The sequence below is a fragment of the Amblyomma americanum genome, chromosome 1 (assembly GCF_052857255.1).
Source record: "Amblyomma americanum isolate KBUSLIRL-KWMA chromosome 1, ASM5285725v1, whole genome shotgun sequence".
NCBI lineage: Eukaryota > Metazoa > Arthropoda > Arachnida > Ixodida > Ixodidae > Amblyomma > Amblyomma americanum.
In genome coordinates, this window is record NC_135497.1 from 268,475,200 (window position 1) to 268,494,166 (window position 18,967).

Consider the following 18,967-nt stretch of genomic DNA (forward strand, 5'->3'; position numbering starts at 1 on the left):
AACGCGGCTCCTCTTGCATACTCAGGGACCCTAATCTCACGAAGGCGGGAGGAACTTGCACCCTCAACATTCCCAAGCTTAGGACTGTCAAATGTGCTAAAAGAGTTCGCTACACGGCTTGGAAGCGAACTGCTTGGGCTGTATATTTGTGACGAAGACTGTCCTGCCCTTATCTAGCTCGCCACACTCACACAAGACGCAACTGTCAGCCATCGGTTACAGACGACGAATCGGTCTGCAAAGGCAGATTGGTCCGTGTAAATCGGTACGAGCGCAAAAACGGTCTTACTGTATTTTGCTCTATCGTGCATGGCATTACTTTTGTAAAAGAACCATACGAGAACCGCTAGGTACCCACAGAAGGCGTCAAAGCGTCGTTGGCGTCGTTTCGCATTTCGTTTGAACTGCTGAACTGCAGCGTTACGACAGGCGCTGCCACTTCATCGTTTCTGAAGCCATTATATTCATGCTGCTCTAACGAGGCAGTCGCAGCCGGCTGCATAGAAACGCGACGTTTCACCAATCATGCTGTAGAGAATAATAATAATAATAATTGGTTTTGGGGGGAAAGGAAATTGCGCAGTATCTGTCTCATATATCGTTGGACACCTGAACCGCGCCGTAAGGGAAGGGATAAAGGAGGGAATGAAAGAAGAAAGGAAGAGAGAGGTGCCGTAGTGGAGGGCTCCGGAATAATTTCGACCACCTGGGGATCTTTAACGTGCACTGACATCGAACCCGACCGCGGCGGCTGCGTTTTTATGGAGGAAAAACGCTAAGGCGCCCGTGTGCTGTGGGATGTCAGTGCACGTTAAAGATCCCCAGGTGGTCGAAATTATTCCGGAGCCCTCCACTACGGCACCTCTCTCTTCCTTTCTTCTTTCACTCCCTCCTTTACCCTTCCCTTACGGCGCGGTTCAGGTGTCCAGCGATATATGAGACAGATACTGCGCCATTTCCTTTCCCCCCAAAACCAATTATCAATTATCAGTAAAGCTTTCACTTTAAAATCTGTACTGCAGCGCTGCGACGGCAGCGCGTACAGAGATTGCCATCTTTTTGTCGTGCAGTGTTGCCAGACACCCAACGACGTATAACTTTTTCCGGAGCTCCGATAACTGCATAAGGTTGGTTAGTTGCGATGAAAGGAAAAGTTGTTTTGAGGAAAGGACAGACGCAGTAACTGTCTCACTCAGTGCGAACACCTCCACAGCACTGGAAAAGGAAGGGGTGGTAGGGGGGGGGGGGGATGAAGGGATGGAGGAGGAAGTGAAAGAAGCATGAAAGAAGGAAGAGGGAAAAAGAAGTCGCTGTGGTGGAGGGTTGCGGAATAATTTCGACCACCTGGGTATATTAACGTGCACTGTTATCGCACAGCGGGAGCGTCTTGCGCTCCGACTCCACAGAAACGCTACCGCCGCGGCCGGGAGGTTGGGTCAGTTGGATGTTGTTGTTTTTTTGACGAAAGGAAATGGCGGAGTAACTGTCTCACGTATATCAGTGGACACCCGAACCCCGCCGTAAGGGAATGGTGAATGGAAAAACTTTATTTTCCTCAGAACGCAGGTGCGGACGATTACGGGCCAGATGGCCATCAACCCATGGCTCACGGCGACCTGAGTGGAGGTCTCCGGAAAAAATTTCGACCACCTGGGGCTCTCGAATGTGCACTGACATCGCACAGCTCACGGACGCTTTTTGCGTTTCGTTTGCACAGAAACGCGGCCGCCGGAGTCGGGTTCGAACCCGGAAACTCCGGCTCAGTACACGAACGCCTTAACGACTGAGCCACCGCAGCGGGTATTCTTCGGGTAATTTTTTTTCAAGGTCAAGCTGAATGTCACGTGTGCTTAGCAGTAGCAGTTATTCGTTGATGCAGCAACATATATATCAACTGATTAATTACTCTAATTAGTCCGTCTAATTAGTGTTACCTAATTAGGCTAAACTTCCTCTTTCCTATTATGTATTGCATGTGGACGTTCTTATGTTTACTACTAATTATACTCATTACTATACTATGACGACATCATGGTTACCCACACTAAACAGTACACGCCTATATACTATCTTAGTCTAGCGATCCAGCGGAGCTATGCCGCGGCGAAGCGCGGAGCTGGAAGCAGCGACCACCAGTCTCTAGATACCAATACGGTTGACATGGACGCCGCTGCTAACCGCCTGTTACTCCGCTCGAGGCTCCGGCAGCACGCAGCGAAACTAGGATTCGAAATAGCGTAATAGAGCTTTCGCTCTAAAACGACTCGCCATAGTGGAGGCCGAATAATTTCTATCACCCGCGGTTCTTTAATGCACCCTGCACAACGCACGCCAGCATTTTAACATTTTGCCTCCACCGAGACGCGGCTGCTGCGGCCTGTATTCGATACCGTGGGCATAGCGCTGTATGAGCGAATGGTAGCAAACACGCTTCCCAAGAATGTTTCGTTGCGGACAAGCACAGTGCGTCAGGGCGTTCAAGGAAGCCTTCCATTTCAATGTATTGTCTACTGCAGAACAAGGACATTTTAAGTTACTTGAAATCTCCCCTGTCTTGCGCCAGCTGCAGACAAGAGCACTAAATTTCCAAAGCTGATAATTTCCTCTGCTCCCTTTGGTTGCGTTTATTTTTGCAATGTAATTGATCACCAGCTATATCTCCTGCACATTAACGTTGCAACCATGACTGTTTTCCCTATTATACTATTACTCCAACAAAAGAGTTTGATGTTTGGACATTGTAATATTTCCTTCCTTTTACAGCGACAGCAAATAAGCGTTTCCCGGTTCTGCGGCGTTGCTGGTGCAACACGAAGCAGGAACAAGGAGCAGGGGAGGGGGGGTGCCGCTTTGTGCACCAACTGCAGGATGCACATATAGCATAGCAACATAGCCTATGCGCTATTTATGTGCAACTGATTTGGTTTATGGTTTATGAGGGTCTAACGTCCCAAAGCGACTCAGGCTATGAGAGACGCCGTAGTGAAGGGCTCCGGAAATTTCGACCACCTGGGGTTCTTTAACATGCACTGACATCGCACAGTACACGGGCCTCTAGAATTTAGCCTCCATCGAAATTCGACCGCTGAGGCCAGGATCGAACCCGCGTCTTTCGGTCCAGCAGCCGAGCGCCATAACCACTCAGCCACCGCGGCGGCGCTACTGATTTGTGGCGTTCTCTATACGCAGCGGTGTAAACTAGTGCTTGCACCGTTCGCGCGTGTTTATGCGCGTAGAGAGCGCTCGCCACTGCCCCAATTCAAAGAGGATGCATCTATGTGAAAAAAAGGCATCAGCACTGAGCTTTGCTTAAACTTTGCGTTACACAGGCGTAGCAACCGGCGGTCAGTTTGTTTTTTTTTCTTATGGTGCGTTACGCTATTGCTACGCTAAGTCGTCATCGTTGGATTAGCTTGCAACGTGCACTGGCGGCACAAACATTGGTTCAGTGAATGGCTCACTTGCTTTGGGCCACCATTTGTTGCCACCGCTGCGTGCATGACGCAGTGAGCTACCTGTTTGGCAACTGCGATAAAGAGCGGCAGGTGAGTCACGGGACGAAGTCCTTCTGGATTAAAAGCCAACAGTAAAAGGGCATGTTGCGTTGGTGCTCTGCCTGTAAGGACGTTGTAGCACTGGTAGTACCTTCGTTGCCTTCGTTCATTCCTTCGTTGACGGAGCCGCCTGGTGGCCTGGAAATACACAAGCATTAGGATCATTTGGCCCGAGGCAACCTTCTATGTGGCCTACTCCGTCTTTATATCTAAGGAAAAACCGAATTAGTATATTCTGTATGCTTTTCAGTAGTGCCTACCATAGGTAGGCAGACTCACCCATGAGAACTCACTCGGGCTCACCCTGGCTCACATTCAGATCATGATCTAAGTCGTGAATGAGTCCGGACTCACGTTAGGTCATGATCCGAGTCGTGAGTCTCGCCTCAGGATCAGATCATGACCTATGTTTTCTTTACGAAGGTGTGCGCTTAAGAGTTTTTTTTCCTCGTTTACTGACAGCGGAGGGGAGTAAATTTCACTGCTGCGAAAAATTGGTCGCTTGTGAGCGAGGCGGCTTCTCGATGTCTGTGGGCGACCGAAGAAGATTCTATGGAAACGAGGAAGATGGCGTTTTGTCCCTTTAGTTTGTGCGGGCGCGGTAGTGATCCGCATGGGGTTGTGTCGAAACCCAAACAACACCAAACGTTTTGAGTACGTCCTCAAATTATCAGAACGTCCTCATCATGAACAGGGCATTCTGAATACCTTCAGAAAATGTCCTCAGTTTGTACTTTGCTGGACGGCTCGAGGATGAAAATTCCTGAAATGCCTTACAATCCTCCAATCGCAGGGATAGTACTGTGGAACCGAACTGAGATAACGCTAGATTTATCTCTCGCACTCGGCTCTCGTTAATTAAAAACTGCAGCTTTATTAAACGATATGTGCGTACAATAGTTATATAATCAATGAAACCGTTGTGGTCCAAAAAAATTAGATGCCCTGAGAAGATGCCTTAAATACTTTTATTTTTACGCCTCTTCTTATGCATCGCATGCTTCTGATGGGGTTGGACTGTTTAGATTTTTGGCCTCACATCTTTTCCATTCAGGCAGTAGAATTAAACTCCAGAGAGCTACTCTCTACGACCCTTGGTAAACCTTTCTTTTTGTTTATTCTGGTTATCTTCGCCTACATTACCTTTGAATACGACTCCCATGAAAAAAAGAAAGATAAGGTTTTGATACAAATTCTGGAGTAGTACTGAAGACGTCCCCAAACATGATTCTCAAGACATCCTGAGTATGCGCAACGGATGGATAAATGGATCCTAGTTAGACTGCTTGAGGACCAGTTCGAGACAACCTGCATGAGAACGTCTGAACACCCTGACACGGACATCCTGAGGTCATACTCAGGGCGTCTTTGTGTCGTCTGTGAAGCTTTAACCGAGTTTCACCATGTATCTGCGCCGGAGGCGGGGGATCCTTGTCGCGCGTCTTTTACATGCCTCGAGCCCATATTACGCAGCGCATTCCTAAGCTATTGCGAGTAGTGAGTCGAAATGAGTGAAGGAGCCCATAGGAGTCGCTATGAGTGGTTGACTCCGGTGGTGTCCTCAGTCCAGGACTCCGGTAGCTTCTGCTGTCCTGCGGGCCCGCGCAATCAGCCGTTGCTGATCGCCCATGCTAGAGCTGTCATGAGAAGTTAGTGGCACGACTGCTCAATGGAGGGGGGAGGGGAGGGGCACCCTCACGTAGAGCGGTATAGAGTGGGTTGGATGCTGTTGCATGACGGGCAGAGTGGAGGTTCGGGAAGTCTGGAGCTAGCGCCACGCCATGGCGTCCGCTCTAGACAGGGATAGGGATAGGTAGGGTGGTGGTGATGGTGGTGGTAGAAGGGTTCTGCGTTGGAGCCTGTAGTATTTGAGGACGTGCTGGTATGTGAGTGGCTCTGCTGGTAGTGCTTCGTTCGTCGCCTGGTGCCCGGCCTGCAAGTTCTCGTGCGAGCGCGGGCGTGCGCTCGTTGCCACGAAAGGACGCGTGGCCTGGAGCCCAGATGATGCGTACCACGGAAAGTGAGCTGTCCGGATGCGTACACCCGGCAGGCGTCCTGAGAGTCCGTGACGACAAGTACTGTGCTCGCGTCATCATGCGGGCGTGGTGCGGCTTGTAGATATGGAGAAGGCGATGACTCTCTCTTCCGCCGACGGTCTCGAATTCAAGGCGATCACTTCGGCAGCTTGTGCGTGGCTGGCCTTGTTCGTGACCACCATGCACATGGCCGGCTTAGCGGAGGAGCTGGTGGCGTCACTATAGAGCATGGATGGATCGTTTCCGATGGAGCGTGTCAGCGCCTGCATTCTGGCCCGTCTTCTGGCTTTGTGATGCTCTGAATGCATGTCGCGTGGAATTCGTGCCACCTGCATCTCCACACGGAGCGTGGGCGCCGGGGGCACTGGGTCTGGTGGCGCAGGTCGGCTGGATGCCAGGTACCGGTCGAGGAGGGCTCTGCCTGTGCGTGTGCTTCGCAACTGCACCAACTGGCCGGCATGCTGTGCTTCGGTCAGTTCTTCGATTGAATTGTTTATCCCTAGCTGGAGCAGGCGTTGCTTTGATGCGTGTAGGGGAAGTCCCGTCGCCGTTTTGATGGCCGATCGGAGGAGAGAGTTTAAGCTTGGCATTTCTGCATGGGTGAATGTGTGGTAGGGCGTGTGGTACGTGAGGCAGCTGACGGCGAGCGCTTGAATGGTGCGCAGTGTGTCCGTCTCTTTGAGGCCGCCACAACGATTGTATACGGGTCGTATCATGTGTGTGATCTGTGAATGTGTGTGATCTGCGTGTGGAGGAGGTCTATCGTGTGAGTGGCTCTGCCATTGACTTGGAAGTGGAGGCCCAGAACATGGAAGCTTTTTACTTGCGCTATTGGTATCCCCTCAATGTGGGTGGAAATCGCGGGCAGCCTGTCCGATCGTCGGCACTGTTTATGGACGACTAAGAGTTCCGACGCAGGTCAGGCCTCCGGCAGTCGCTTACCTCTGAACCGTATCTACGGCTTCCTGGAACATATCTTGCACGTTGCCATCGGATCCCTAAAGTTTATAATGCCAAAACTACTGAATATATATCAGTGAAATTTGGTATTTTATAATTTACTGTACTTCTCAAAACGGCTGCCAAATTTGATTACGCCACGCCGAAAACTAACAAGTTCACTTGCGAACCTGCAGCAGGACATCCTTAGTGGACAGGCCTTGTCAAAAGCTATGGAATGTGTCCGAAAAGAAGCAGGCCGACTCGAGCTGCGGGGAGCAGCAGTAGGCGGGCGAGTACCACGTGTTCGAGCAGTTTCCCGTGCACGATGTGAATGTTATTGGGCGAAGGTTGAGCAGCGAGATTGGCTTCCTGTGTTTAGGCGGTTTAGGGATGAGGTTGACGTCCGAGTGTTTCCACTCCTGCGGGAGTGAGCCGGTCAACCAGGCGTCGTCGTAATAGGCCGTTACCTGGGCGATGGCGCGGTCGTCTAGGTTCTTGAGTGCCCTGTATTATATGCTGTCGGCGCCGGGTGCCCTGTTTCTCATTATATGGAGCAGGGCCAGGCGCATCTCGGCTTTTGTGATGTCGATATCGAGTGGGATGGTTTCCTCTGCGTTTGGGTAGTCATGGTAGCAGGGGCGATGGCCCGAAGTAAGGTATCGTTATTGAAGTTGCGCAAGGAGGCTGGTATCATCAGCGCTTTCCGTATGCAAGAGGGTGCAGATCTTCTTACCCGTCTGCGTCTTGGACTGCTTGGGATCGAGGAGGACACTGAGGAGGGACCACGTGCGGGCTGTGCCGATTGTAGTTTTAAGAGCGTTAGCTCTGACTCATCTCGTTTAGAGCTTTCGTGGGGTCTGCTACTACCCTGAGAGCACAACGCCATCTATGGCAGCAACTACTCATCACGTTTCGAGATTTTTTGTGGTCACCTACAACCCTGAGATCACAGCGCCATCTGTGGCAGCAACTAGACAACAGGACATCTCGCATTGAGACTTGTAGCGCCATCTACAATAGCATTGTAGAAACAATCACCTGCCACGTGCCAATGATGACGTCATGGTTCAATATGGCGGATAGAGGTTGAACTATGCGAGATGTCAGGGGACGAAATGGCGGCATAGTTCCGGTTTCTCGAATCCAAGATGGCGGCTATTAGGATTAGTTATGCCCTCCCATTCGTTCCCCCCTCTCCTCACCAAAAAATATCCTATAACGGGTAGGAAAACTGCCCCGCTACGGGACCGCTACACATGCATACATTCGTGCCGCTATGTATACTCCGACAAGGGGCATCCATCCGGGGACTGTTGTATGCCGAATTTGGTAGGCTATTAAAACCCTATGGGTTGTGGTATAAAATTAAAACCACAATTAAATAATAGGTAAACACTGTACATGTGCACTGTATACTAATTGAAGCGTTACCATATCGCACCGAAATCACTTCGCTAGGCGGCGTGCGTGCACGCGTAGCCGAGCATGGTGGCAATCCACCCCGTTTCAAAGGCTATTACATTCCATTTCTCGAGACGAGCGGCGCGTTCTTCTTCGCTTTTTTCGCCTTGTAAACCAAACAGCTAACAATCGTTACTTCAACGTCTTCCAGACGCTGGCGGCCTTTTTAGGTGGTGGCACAAAATTTGTGCCAGTTGGCCCTCGTCGGTTCCATTGCATAGGCCTCCGCCTCGACCGTTAAGCGAGCGACCACGGATTACTCGTGAGTCTGATTGAGCCGAAGTGAGTTGTGAGCCTAAATGAGTTCGAGTGGGCCCGGGCCTTTGTGACTGTGAGTGTTTGGGTAAACCCGTAGGTTGACCAAATTTTTGTGAGTGAGCTTGAATGAGCACTCGTGATTTTGCCGAGGTATGGTACCCGCCAGTATGCACTACCGCTGTCGTGGCAGTAAACTACTTGCAATAGCCACATACTGGCGCAAGGACCCCCTTCCCGACTCGACTGGCACGCGTTGTGACTGATGCACCGAGTCTGAAGCCTTGTCTCGTACTTTCTGAGCGAAGCGCCTGTGGTAGATGTGTCCTTGCTATATATTCTTTCCTTGCAGCCTCCACGTCCTGGTTTATTAATACGTTATATTAGAAGGCTCTGTTCGAGTGGAAGTGGCGACCGGCGTCTGTCAATAGTCAGCCAACAGCCCATCGTGCTGCCTCGGATATAAGAACCTTTTTGTGTTCACCTCGAGTATATCGAACCTAAATGTGCCACCTTGGATATACGAAACCTTCTTGTGTTACCTCGGATATAACGGACTTTCTTGTCTGGACCTTGCATGTAACGAAGTTTGTGTATTGGCCTTGGATATACGGAACCTAAATGTACCACCTTGAAAACGAACCTTAGTCTGCGAACCTCGGATGTAGCGAAGGTTTGCCTGCTAACGCATTCGAACGATCCACCGAGGTTCACCTAAGAGTTTTGTTTTTGTGGCGATAGCTACACTACGCCACCTCTTCGACGATGATGATGATGAATTTATGGCGCAAGGGCAGCTTTAGCCAAAGAGCGCCATGGCACAAGGTAGTTTTTCATTACACAAGGCGGGGTCAGAGACCCATTTCCCAAGCTTTTCACCCTAAAAAAGCCGAGCACCCGGCAGGGGAAAGCTTGTACCCATTGTATCACTGGTAGGTACCCGACGGCTCCAGCGATCGAACCCCGCACCTCCCGCATACGAGGCGGAAGCTCAGACCACTAGGCCACCGCTGCAGTGCCTCTTCGACCCTTTAGCGTGGCACCACTTGAGCTCCGTGGCGGCGCCGTTGGCCACGTTGTTGGTCACGTGGTGCGGAGCAGCTGCTGCTGCCAGCCGGCGCGGCGCGCAACAGCTGCAACAGCTGTGGGCATGCGCCGTGTCAAGTGGGACGAAGAAGAAGAAGGAACGCCCAGCGAAACGGAGCCGCGAAAGGCTGACTTTGCAATTCGACTGAGCGAGTTCCACTCGGTCAGATGTAGCTATCGCGCCACTCCAGGTTTAACCAGAGCTAAACCCCAGCCATTTTTTGTCATAGAAATTAGTCGCCTCTATCTCTTCGCTGCGGTATATCGAGCAGCACTGTCCCCTGCAATGCTCGTCTGCGAAGATGCCTCACAGCTGAAAATTAACCTGGTTCTCAACACGACAGACTAACCCGATCAGCCTTGGGAAATTTATTCTGGATGTGCTGTCCGAGTCATTAGGACCCGCTTCCCACTGTTGTCGCTGGAATTATAGCTGAAGCCCTTCGATGAACACGCGCCTCCACACTTTGAAGGGTCTGAGCAGTACCCGACATTGCAGATTTCTCATTCTCGTGCGGCTTGTGCTCGCAGACTGGTCAGTTTCGTTGTGTAATTACAGAACCGCCGCACACACGCAACGCTCGAGCGTGCGGCTGCGTGGACGCACATTAGCGCTGCTCAGCGCTGCCCGCTGGGTCCGCGACCACGCTGGACGGCGTGTTTGGGGTGGTTGGTAATAACTGGTACCATGCGGAGCATGATGTCAGACCGAGCGGTGCTAATGTTCGTCCAGGCCACACGCACGCGCGTTCGTGTTAAGTGTGCGGGCGTCGGTATGTCAACATGTATCGCATTAAGAACCAGCGCTAAAAACACACACACAGACGACGAGACGAGACACACGGAAGGCGCTGAAATTCTTAATGCGGTTAATGAGGTTCTTTATGCGATGGATCACAACCAACTCGCCCAATCATCAGTTCTTCAACACGTATGACGGTGTCACAGCGCAATTTGGGTGAAATACGGAAGGTAGCGAGATTCTCGTTTTAATCCACGCGCCGTAATACGCAGAGGTATGCTGCCAACGTTTCAAGGATTTTTACAGGAGAAAAAAAAAGACCCCTTAGAAAGGATTACTTGGCGACTATTCCATGTATGCCCCTACAGCCTCAGCCAAATAATGAAAGAAGCACTGCAAGAATAGCTAAAATCTGTTAAGGGATTCTGGAGTCCTGTCGGGAACTATACGCCGTCTGTAACGCCGACCCTGTGGCTAGCAGCGATGGAAATGTACTCCTTAGTGTAGACTCAAGAGCACTTAGAAGAGCGAGTTGACGGGCTAGTTAGTATTGCATGGTGAACGATCAGCGCTATGTACGGGACAGGAGACAAACATGTTTGCGCTTCCATGTTTGTCTCCTGTCCCGTACATAGCGTTGTTCCTTCACCATCAAGAGCACGGTGCTATAACTGTACTTTTCGCAAAGTCGCGCAAGAGCTAACTTGAATGAACCGGCGGAACCGCATCAGTCGATCGTCACATTCTTTAATTGGGCGAGCACATGCGGTCGAAGTTTATAACCGGGTGGCGGTTCATCAAGAGCACTCGCTGCTGAAAAAAGCTGAATGCAAAATATAGTTTAAAAGGACTAAAAGGGCAAATTTTGAAAAGTCTTTAGTGCAGAACTATTTCCCGGTGTGTGGGCTGGTGTATTTAGGCACAATATATATAGCGGCTGTTTAAGCGAAGGTGAACCAGAATTTTTTTTAAACAGGCATTTTGAGATATAGAGATGTTTGCTGCGGCGTTATAAGTGATGGTGGACATGAAAAAAAAGTTAATCATAACTAGTAAGTTGATTAACTAATTTCTAATTACTAACTTCTTAATTATTACAGAATTGGAGATTGTAGCCGGTTGTTAGTAATGAATATAACTTTTTGTAATCAATAAACGCGATTACCCTCGGCGCTACGACGCAATAAATTTTCGCTGCAGGGAGCGCCCTTTTCTAAAAGCGCGTTTCTTTGGCGCTCGCGAAGCAGCGTCCATCACTGCACGTCACTCTGTGGCACGCATGTCATTTGGTCTTCTCTCTCCCGTGTGGGCTGGAGCAGCTGCATAGGCATAATAGGTTCGAAGAAGACAGAGTTGTGTATTATCAAGGTTACAACTGTCATCTCATAGACATAAAGAGTAAGGTAGCTACTGTAATTGTCTATCGGTGGCGGCTGTAATCACGCTTTCCTTTGGGATGAGTGCAGGGCCCGGAAGAAACGCCTTCGCCTCGATGCAACGTTCTCGGACTTGTTCTCCTTTTCACAGCCGCAAATACTGTCATTCCGCACATATATTTGGGAACGTGTCTGTGCTATAAGAAAGTGCCTGCAGGCCAGGGGCCGATTTAAGGAGGGGGAACGAGAAATTTTGCATAGGAAAACCATGCTGAACACCACTGTTTAAACGAGAAATGTGCCTTCATGGCCTTCATGGACCTCCTGTATAATGCTGTGCTATCGCATTAAAAGCCATGCTTGCACGTTAAAGGCATTGGAGTTGCTACAAGAGGAAGATCCACTCAGCGAGACACCTGCCATGGTGTTGGCTATCGGGCGGAAATTCAGACCACGCAAGCCACTCTCTCCTCACCTCACGATCGTGCGTTCAGCTGGCCTCCAAATTTTTCGCCCTCAAAGCTGTCGTCACTTTGTACCGCTGCCGTGAGAGGACTCACGAAATGGCACTTAAAAGCCCACCCATTTGGTTACCGCGCAAGTATCCACGCACTGACGCTCAAAGACTTTTTTTTTTTGCCCCGCATTCCGGTGACGTCACCCGAGCGTGCTGGCGAGCAGCAGCAAACGACGCAGTTACGCTTATGAAAGTCATCATTCAAGTAGTAAAAATTTTAATTCAAGAGCTGGTGCCCTGTACCGTTTGAAGCGAACTAAGGTACATTAAGGGGGTGGGGTCATGAACACAATCTAGTGTGCGGCAAGTGTGAAAAGAAAACGTAATATTTTAATGCGTTAGCATTAGAATCCCCATGTTGGAAAAATCTGTCTGTCCGTCCATCCGTCCGTCCGTCTGAAGCCATGGTTTGCCGCTGGCAAAGTGGATAGAGAGAAATCTCTTCAGGAGGGAGGGGAGGCAGGAAGCAACATAAAGAGAAGGTTGCAGGAGTCAAATTCGGCCTAAAAATCACAGATTCTCAATTGAAAGGAGAGCAAATAATTAAAAAGTATCAAAGCTCAGAACGGTCACTTTTTTTAGGCTGGTAGCCCCCGGCACCACTTACTTTCAAGGTAATATATCGCGAATTATTCGCCCCTCCAATATGACGGGCACTATAGAAATCATTGAGGAGGCATTGGCCAAGCAGTTTGATGCTTGCATGGCTTTTTTGATAGGCTGGAGTACGCAATGTGCTGCCGGTGATACTCTTTGACCACCCTGTTCTTTCTTTTTTTCGCCTGCAGTTGACCACGGCGCTCGGGGTATTCTCGCTGAGCGTAGTGTTCGCCTTCGTGCTGCACTTATGCGTCGAGGCGCCCGTTCTGCGCCTCGAGAAGCTGCTCTGCGATGGGGACGCCGGCGACGGTGTAGCGGCGCCACCGGCCAGCGGCAAGGCCAGCAGCCCACAGCTGGGCACCACCCAGAAGTCGACCGTGTGACCGCGCCTTGAGTCTTCTGGACGTTTGACGACTCATACGAGCGCCACTCCGCCACTGTCTGAACCCTTATCAACCGTTTGCTCATCTCGCTGCTATAAAACGTTTGCATGCGTCTAAACGCCAACTTCCAAGTGCACGTATGGTTCGTTAATGATTTGGTTTGGTTTGGTTCTATGCGGTTTAAGGTCCTAAAACGACTCAGGCTATGAGGTAAAAATGGTTACAAGCCACCCCCGGCCCGGCGCCCGGCTTCTTCAGGGGTGTGTGCTTTGAGGAGGCTCCGCAAACCCGGTGCGCCCCTTCGGGGGCAAACCCACTTTCTAACAACTCAGCCTGCAAAGGTGGTAACCAGCGCTGACATCAACGTTCAAAGCGTAACCTGCGCTGGCATCAGCGTTCAAACACTAAGGTCCTACGTCAGAAGCGATTCATAGTATCACTGCTTTCTGGCTGTCTGACCTTGTGAGAAAAAAAGGGGGGCCACAAATGGGTTTCTACGGCACGAGGCGGATTTAACGTTGTTGACGGCGGAACTTATCGCTCATCCGTCAGAGCAACTGGTCAAGACCCTTTTCCCAAGCATCTCACCCAGAGGAGCCGAGCACCAGGCCGGGGTAAATCTTGTACCCATTAAAAACCGGGAGGTACCCGGCGGCACTGGTGATCGAACCCAGCACCTCCCGAATGCGAGGCGGGTGCTCTACCACAAGGCTACGCTTCGTAGGCTCACTGACATCGCACAGTAGACAAGCATCTAGCATTGCGCCCTCATCGAAATGTGATCGCCGTGGCTGGGAGGTCGAACCCGCGTCTTTCGGGTCAGCTGACCACTGATCCACTGCGGCAACTGTTCGTTAATGAAGAAAAAAATCTGTGTGTGTGTGTGTGTGTGTGTGTGTGTGTGTGTGTGTGTGTGTGTGTGTGTGTGTGTGTGTGTGTGTGTGTGTGTGTGTGTGTGTGTGTGTGTGTGTGTGTGTGTGTGTGTGTGTGTGTGTGTGTGTGTGTGTGTGTGTGTGTGTGTGTGTGTGTGTGTGTGTGTGTGTGTGTGTGTGTGTGTGTGTGTGTGTGTGTGTGTGTGTGTGTGTGTGTGTGTGTGTGTGTGTGTGTGTGTGTGTGTGTGTGTGTGTGTGTGTGTGTGTGTGTGTGTGTGTGTGTGTGTGTGTGTGTGTGTGTGTGTGTGTGTGTGTGTGTGTGTGTGTGTGTGTGTGTGTGTGTGTGTGTGTGTGTGTGTGTGTGTGTGTGTGTGTGTGTGTGTGTGTGTGTGTGTGTGTGTGTGTGTGTGTGTGTGTGTGTGTGTGTGTGTGTGTGTGTGTGTGTGTGTGTGTGTGTGTGTGTGTGTGTGTGTGTGTGTGTGTGTGTGTGTGTGTGTGTGTGTGTGTGTGTGTGTGTGTGTGTGTGTGTGTGTGTGTGTGTGTGTGTGTGTGTGTGTGTGTGTGTGTGTGTGTGTGTGTGTGTGTGTGTGTGTGTGTGTGTGTGTGTGTGTGTGTGTGTGTGTGTGTGTGTGTGTGTGTGTGTGTGTGTGTGTGTGTGTGTGTGTGTGTGTGTGTGTGTGTGTGTGTGTGTGTGTGTGTGTGTGTGTGTGTGTGTGTGTGTGTGTGTGTGTGTGTGTGTGTGTGTGTGTGTGTGTGTGTGTGTGTGTGTGTGTGTGTGTGTGTGTGTGTGTGTGTGTGTGTGTGTGTGTGTGTGTGTGTGTGTGTGTGTGTGTGTGTGTGTGTGTGTGTGTGTGTGTGTGTGTGTGTGTGTGTGTGTGTGTGTGTGTGTGTGTGTGTGTGTGTGTGTGTGTGTGTGTGTGTGTGTGTGTGTGTGTGTGTGTGTGTGTGTGTGTGTGTGTGTGTGTGTGTGTGTGTGTGTGTGTGTGTGTGTGTGTGTGTGTGTGTGTGTGTGTGTGTGTGTGTGTGTGTGTGTGTGTGTGTGTGTGTGTGTGTGTGTGTGTGTGTGTGATATTCTGCGCATTTTTCTGTCGCTTGATTGATGGTGTGAATATAGTCTATTGTCAAGTAGCCCTTCGAAAGCCAGGCGTTTCTTTGGTTGAATGAAGTCTAAGGTTGGTCTGATTCCATTAGTGATTACCATAGTAAACACATGGTAGGCCACGGACAGTATAAGCTGGTCGATCCGCAGTTTTTCGAGTTTTTCTTTATGGATATCTTTACCTCCATCTTTATGATTTAAATTTTTGCAGCTTAAGAAAAAATAAATATATCTGGAGATCTGAACCATTCATCTCCTTCCGGCTTACGGAAGAGAATGGAGGTCGGGGCTTTGCGCTGTGTGTACCGCACGGCTTCCAACATTGTTATAGCTAACTTCAAGCAGATAGACAAAATTTATGAGTCAGATCAAGACTTATTTTTGAGGTTACTCTAGCGCATTTAGCAGCATTTTTTTATGCGGTGACGAAGCGTTAGTTGTTTAGATTGATCATCTCCCTGATATAGACAAAATGTCAAAATGGTTGACCGATTAAAAGAACCATCTGATGCCGCATTTTCTTGAACTACGTTTTTCTTCCACCTCAAATAGCCCAATTTATCGGCGTTCAGGGGTAAACAGGTATAATCGGGCTTGTTTTTGTTTCAAAGTAAACTCTCGCGTGTTTGACGATGGTAGCAACCTCTGATCACTATTAAGCAAGTTAGGATGCATAATTCGCACCCAAAGTGAACAGGACACGGGGTGTCATGACGCGCAACCTTGAACTTTCCCAGGTGTGCACGATGCGCATACTAAAAGCTTTAGCACAGCCGGACAGCCTAGAGTCACTGGATAGCCGTACTCTAGGACAGCCTTACCCGGTTAAAAAAAAAACAACTGATTCCGACTGGGAAATTTCCAATTGGTACCAATTGCATTTCCATTCGTAAATTAGTACACAGTTGGACCAACTGGGTCAATTCGAATAATAGTTACCATTAGGTCCCATGCAGGAAATTATTGCATCCAGGAGACTTTCACAAAGTCTACCACCCAATTAATTAAGCTGCACAAAGTACAAAATGTGAGAGATTATAAGGTGCAAAAGAAAAACTGATCAGTGAGGACTGCGTTGCTTTACCTCATACCAAGTTTTTAAAGGGATTTAATCTTTTTCGGAAATCAAACGATTCATATATCACACTCAAGAAACAGCTAGTACAGTCACACACCTAACATAAGCCCAACACATATACATGTGCACAACAAACTTTTGCTTCTGCTTATAAATCCCATATGTGGTACTCCTATAATGGGGCTAGTGGCGCTTAGCAGTTAAACATAGTTATTTAATTCATTTTCGAGGCAGAGATAGCATAAATGATGTATACAATTTAGCAGACTAAGCTGCAGATAGTTCTTATTATAACCTTATCAGTATTGTCGTGTTTCTAAAATATGCAGTTGTTCACATGAATAAATTGGGGGCAGTTTTCAGACCAATTGGATGCAGTTGGTAAGACCAATTGGGCTCACCAGTTGGAGAAGACTGATTCGACTGAGCATCCAATGTAAACGTGAATTACCAGACTACTGCTGTGTCCAACTGGCACTCTATTTAGACTAATTGGAGCAACAATTCCAATTGTAATCAGTTGAAAACTCAATTGGTCCAGTTTGGAGTGCATTTAGACTGTCCAATTGGAACACCATTCCAACTAGAACGAGTTGGAAACTCAATTGGTCCCATTGGCAGTCCGTTTGGGCTATCCACTAGGAACACGATTCCAAGTGGAGCCAGTTGGAAACCCATTCAGTCCAACTAGAACCAAATGAAACCAGTTGGAAACCCAATCTGTTCCGATTGTTTTTTTGTTGTTTTTTTTACTGGGTACGGCAAATACGGTAATGCGTAGTACTGTTGCCAGGCCTGTCAAGCCACACTTGCCACACGGTCGGGGTTACCGTATAGTACAAACAAACTACCTGTGGACAAGGGACAGCTGAACAGATTTTGTCAGCTACGGCTAGCAATAACCTAAGAATACAGTGAACTACAGCAAGTAACAGGCCGCGCGTACGCGTTCAGCTCACCTGTTTGGTGGCGCGCAGTCGGCGCTACCTATGGACGGAAAAAGCAAGTGTTCTCCATCCCGTTTTAGTTTTAACATAGATGGCGCTACAGTACTCTTGGGAATCTGGTGCTTCCCATTTGAGCATCGACTACTGCATAATGAGACGGGAGATTTATATGAAAGGTTGAATTTAATGAAACTAGACGAGGAAGGAATAAATAGTATTGTGAGCGACCATAAGAGGTTAATCGTAATGATTGGGTATAGAGGAAAGGATGAAACGGATCCGCGAAAACGTAAACCGCAGCACGAAATTCGGTATATGAATGACTGTCATTTGATCACCATACCACAAGCGCTAGAAAAGTATATTAGAAAGGTCTCCAACAGATCATGGACATATAATGAAGTTCTGAAGGCAATTCAGAGATAAGTAGATTTGGCACTTAAGAAAAGCTGATGGAGGGGCAAAAGGAGACCAAAATGATAGCCGCCAAGCAGCTTCCAGCAGGGCACGCTGGAAAGCAAAACAAGAAAATAGACCCTTGCCCGAAATTCAAGAGAAATGGTATACGAGTACAGAAAGCAAAAGAACCATACCCAAAATGTGGTCCAGGCAGTGACGTTACTAGCGTCATCTGCACCCGGTGCGGTGGCCAGCGCGTCACCCCCTCCCACTTCTCTTCCAGTGCACGGTGCTATCGCCGTCCGCCGTTTCAGTGCTGAGGTCGCTCCATACCATACGGCAGACTGTTCAGTAAACAATTGCATGAAAAACCCGCTTAATGAATACATTTGCATGTTCATATTAGCGCGGCCAGAAAAACAAGAGGGAGAGAGGGTTTACTGACGGGAAAGGCAGAGAGGTTGGCCTGAAAAATAAATACCTGGCCTGCCGCTCTGCACTGGGGAACGGGAAAAGGAGAAAAAATAGGGTCACGATGGGGGGTGATGATGATGAGAGGAGGCAGACGAAAAAATACATAAAAAAACAAGGCACACATTCTTACATCACAAACGCGAGGCAAGGTCCTTGTCGCTTAAGAAGCGTGAAAGCGCTCGCGTTGCCCGTACAGTTTACGAACTATATGGTCAAGCGCCGAGGATCAAATCCTCCGAGAGGGGCCTTATGTCCAAAGACTTCAAAGCAGATGATAGCATGAGTCTTTCTCGTGCATACGCTGGACACGCCACTAAAACATGTTCAACAATCTCTAGCACGCCACATGTGGTACAATCCGGGGAGTCCGCTTGTCCAATTAAGTGCAAGCGTTTGCGCGTGAAGGCGACGTTTAAACGTAATCTATGAATTATGCATACAATAGGGCATGGTATTCCGCGAGGAACAGAAAAAGTCATCGCCGGATCTAGCCGTTTAAGGCGGATGTGTCGAGTGTCTGGCAGGGCCCAGTACCTAGCCGTCGCACTACTCATTGATTCCGAAAGGAGACAATGGTGTCCGGTCTAGAGAACGGTACAGCTGTACGCAGGCCACTGCTGAAGGCGCTCATTGCTTCAGCGTCGGCGGTCTCATTTCCATCGAGTCCGCAGTGTCGAGGGATCCACATGGAAGACTATACGGTGGCCTTTTTCCTGAGCAAATGACAGGAGACTAATGATATCAAGAGCCAGAGCTCGGTAGGCGGTGTGGCGGAGGAAGCATCCCAAAATTTGTAGCGCAGGTTTACAGTCAGTGAAAATGCACCACTCCTGAGGCGGTTCTTCGCAGATGGGGCGAATCGCTTCCCGAAGGCCCGCAAGCTCTGCAGCGGTTGAAGTTGACTTGTGTCCTAAAATGAATCTGCGGGTCGTCTGCTGAGCGGGGATTACGAAAGCTGCTGTGGATGCATTTGGTGACGCAGATCCATCCGTGTATACGTGCACACAGTTTCGGTATTCTGACCAGAAGTAGGCAAGCGCAACTTGCTTCAGTCCGCCAACCGGCATCACATATTTCTGGATTATGCCAGGGACATGCAGGAATACTGAAGGCTGAGCCATCACCCATGGTGGCTGCAAGGGGTGA

General features: G+C 49.4%; 1 protein-coding gene across 1 annotated transcript in view; it reads left to right on the top strand.

Moving 5' to 3' along the window:
- The window catches only part of LOC144115050 (nose resistant to fluoxetine protein 6-like), a 53,418-nt gene extending 40,257 nt beyond the window's left edge, over window positions 1–13,161 (top strand). The window contains exon 15 of the mRNA XM_077649180.1: window positions 12,758–13,161. Within this exon, the coding sequence (XP_077505306.1) occupies window positions 12,758–12,952 (195 nt within the window). The 3' untranslated portion in view covers window positions 12,953–13,161. The remainder of the gene's footprint in view (window positions 1–12,757) is intronic.
- Window positions 13,162–18,967: the final 5,806 nt, after the last annotated feature.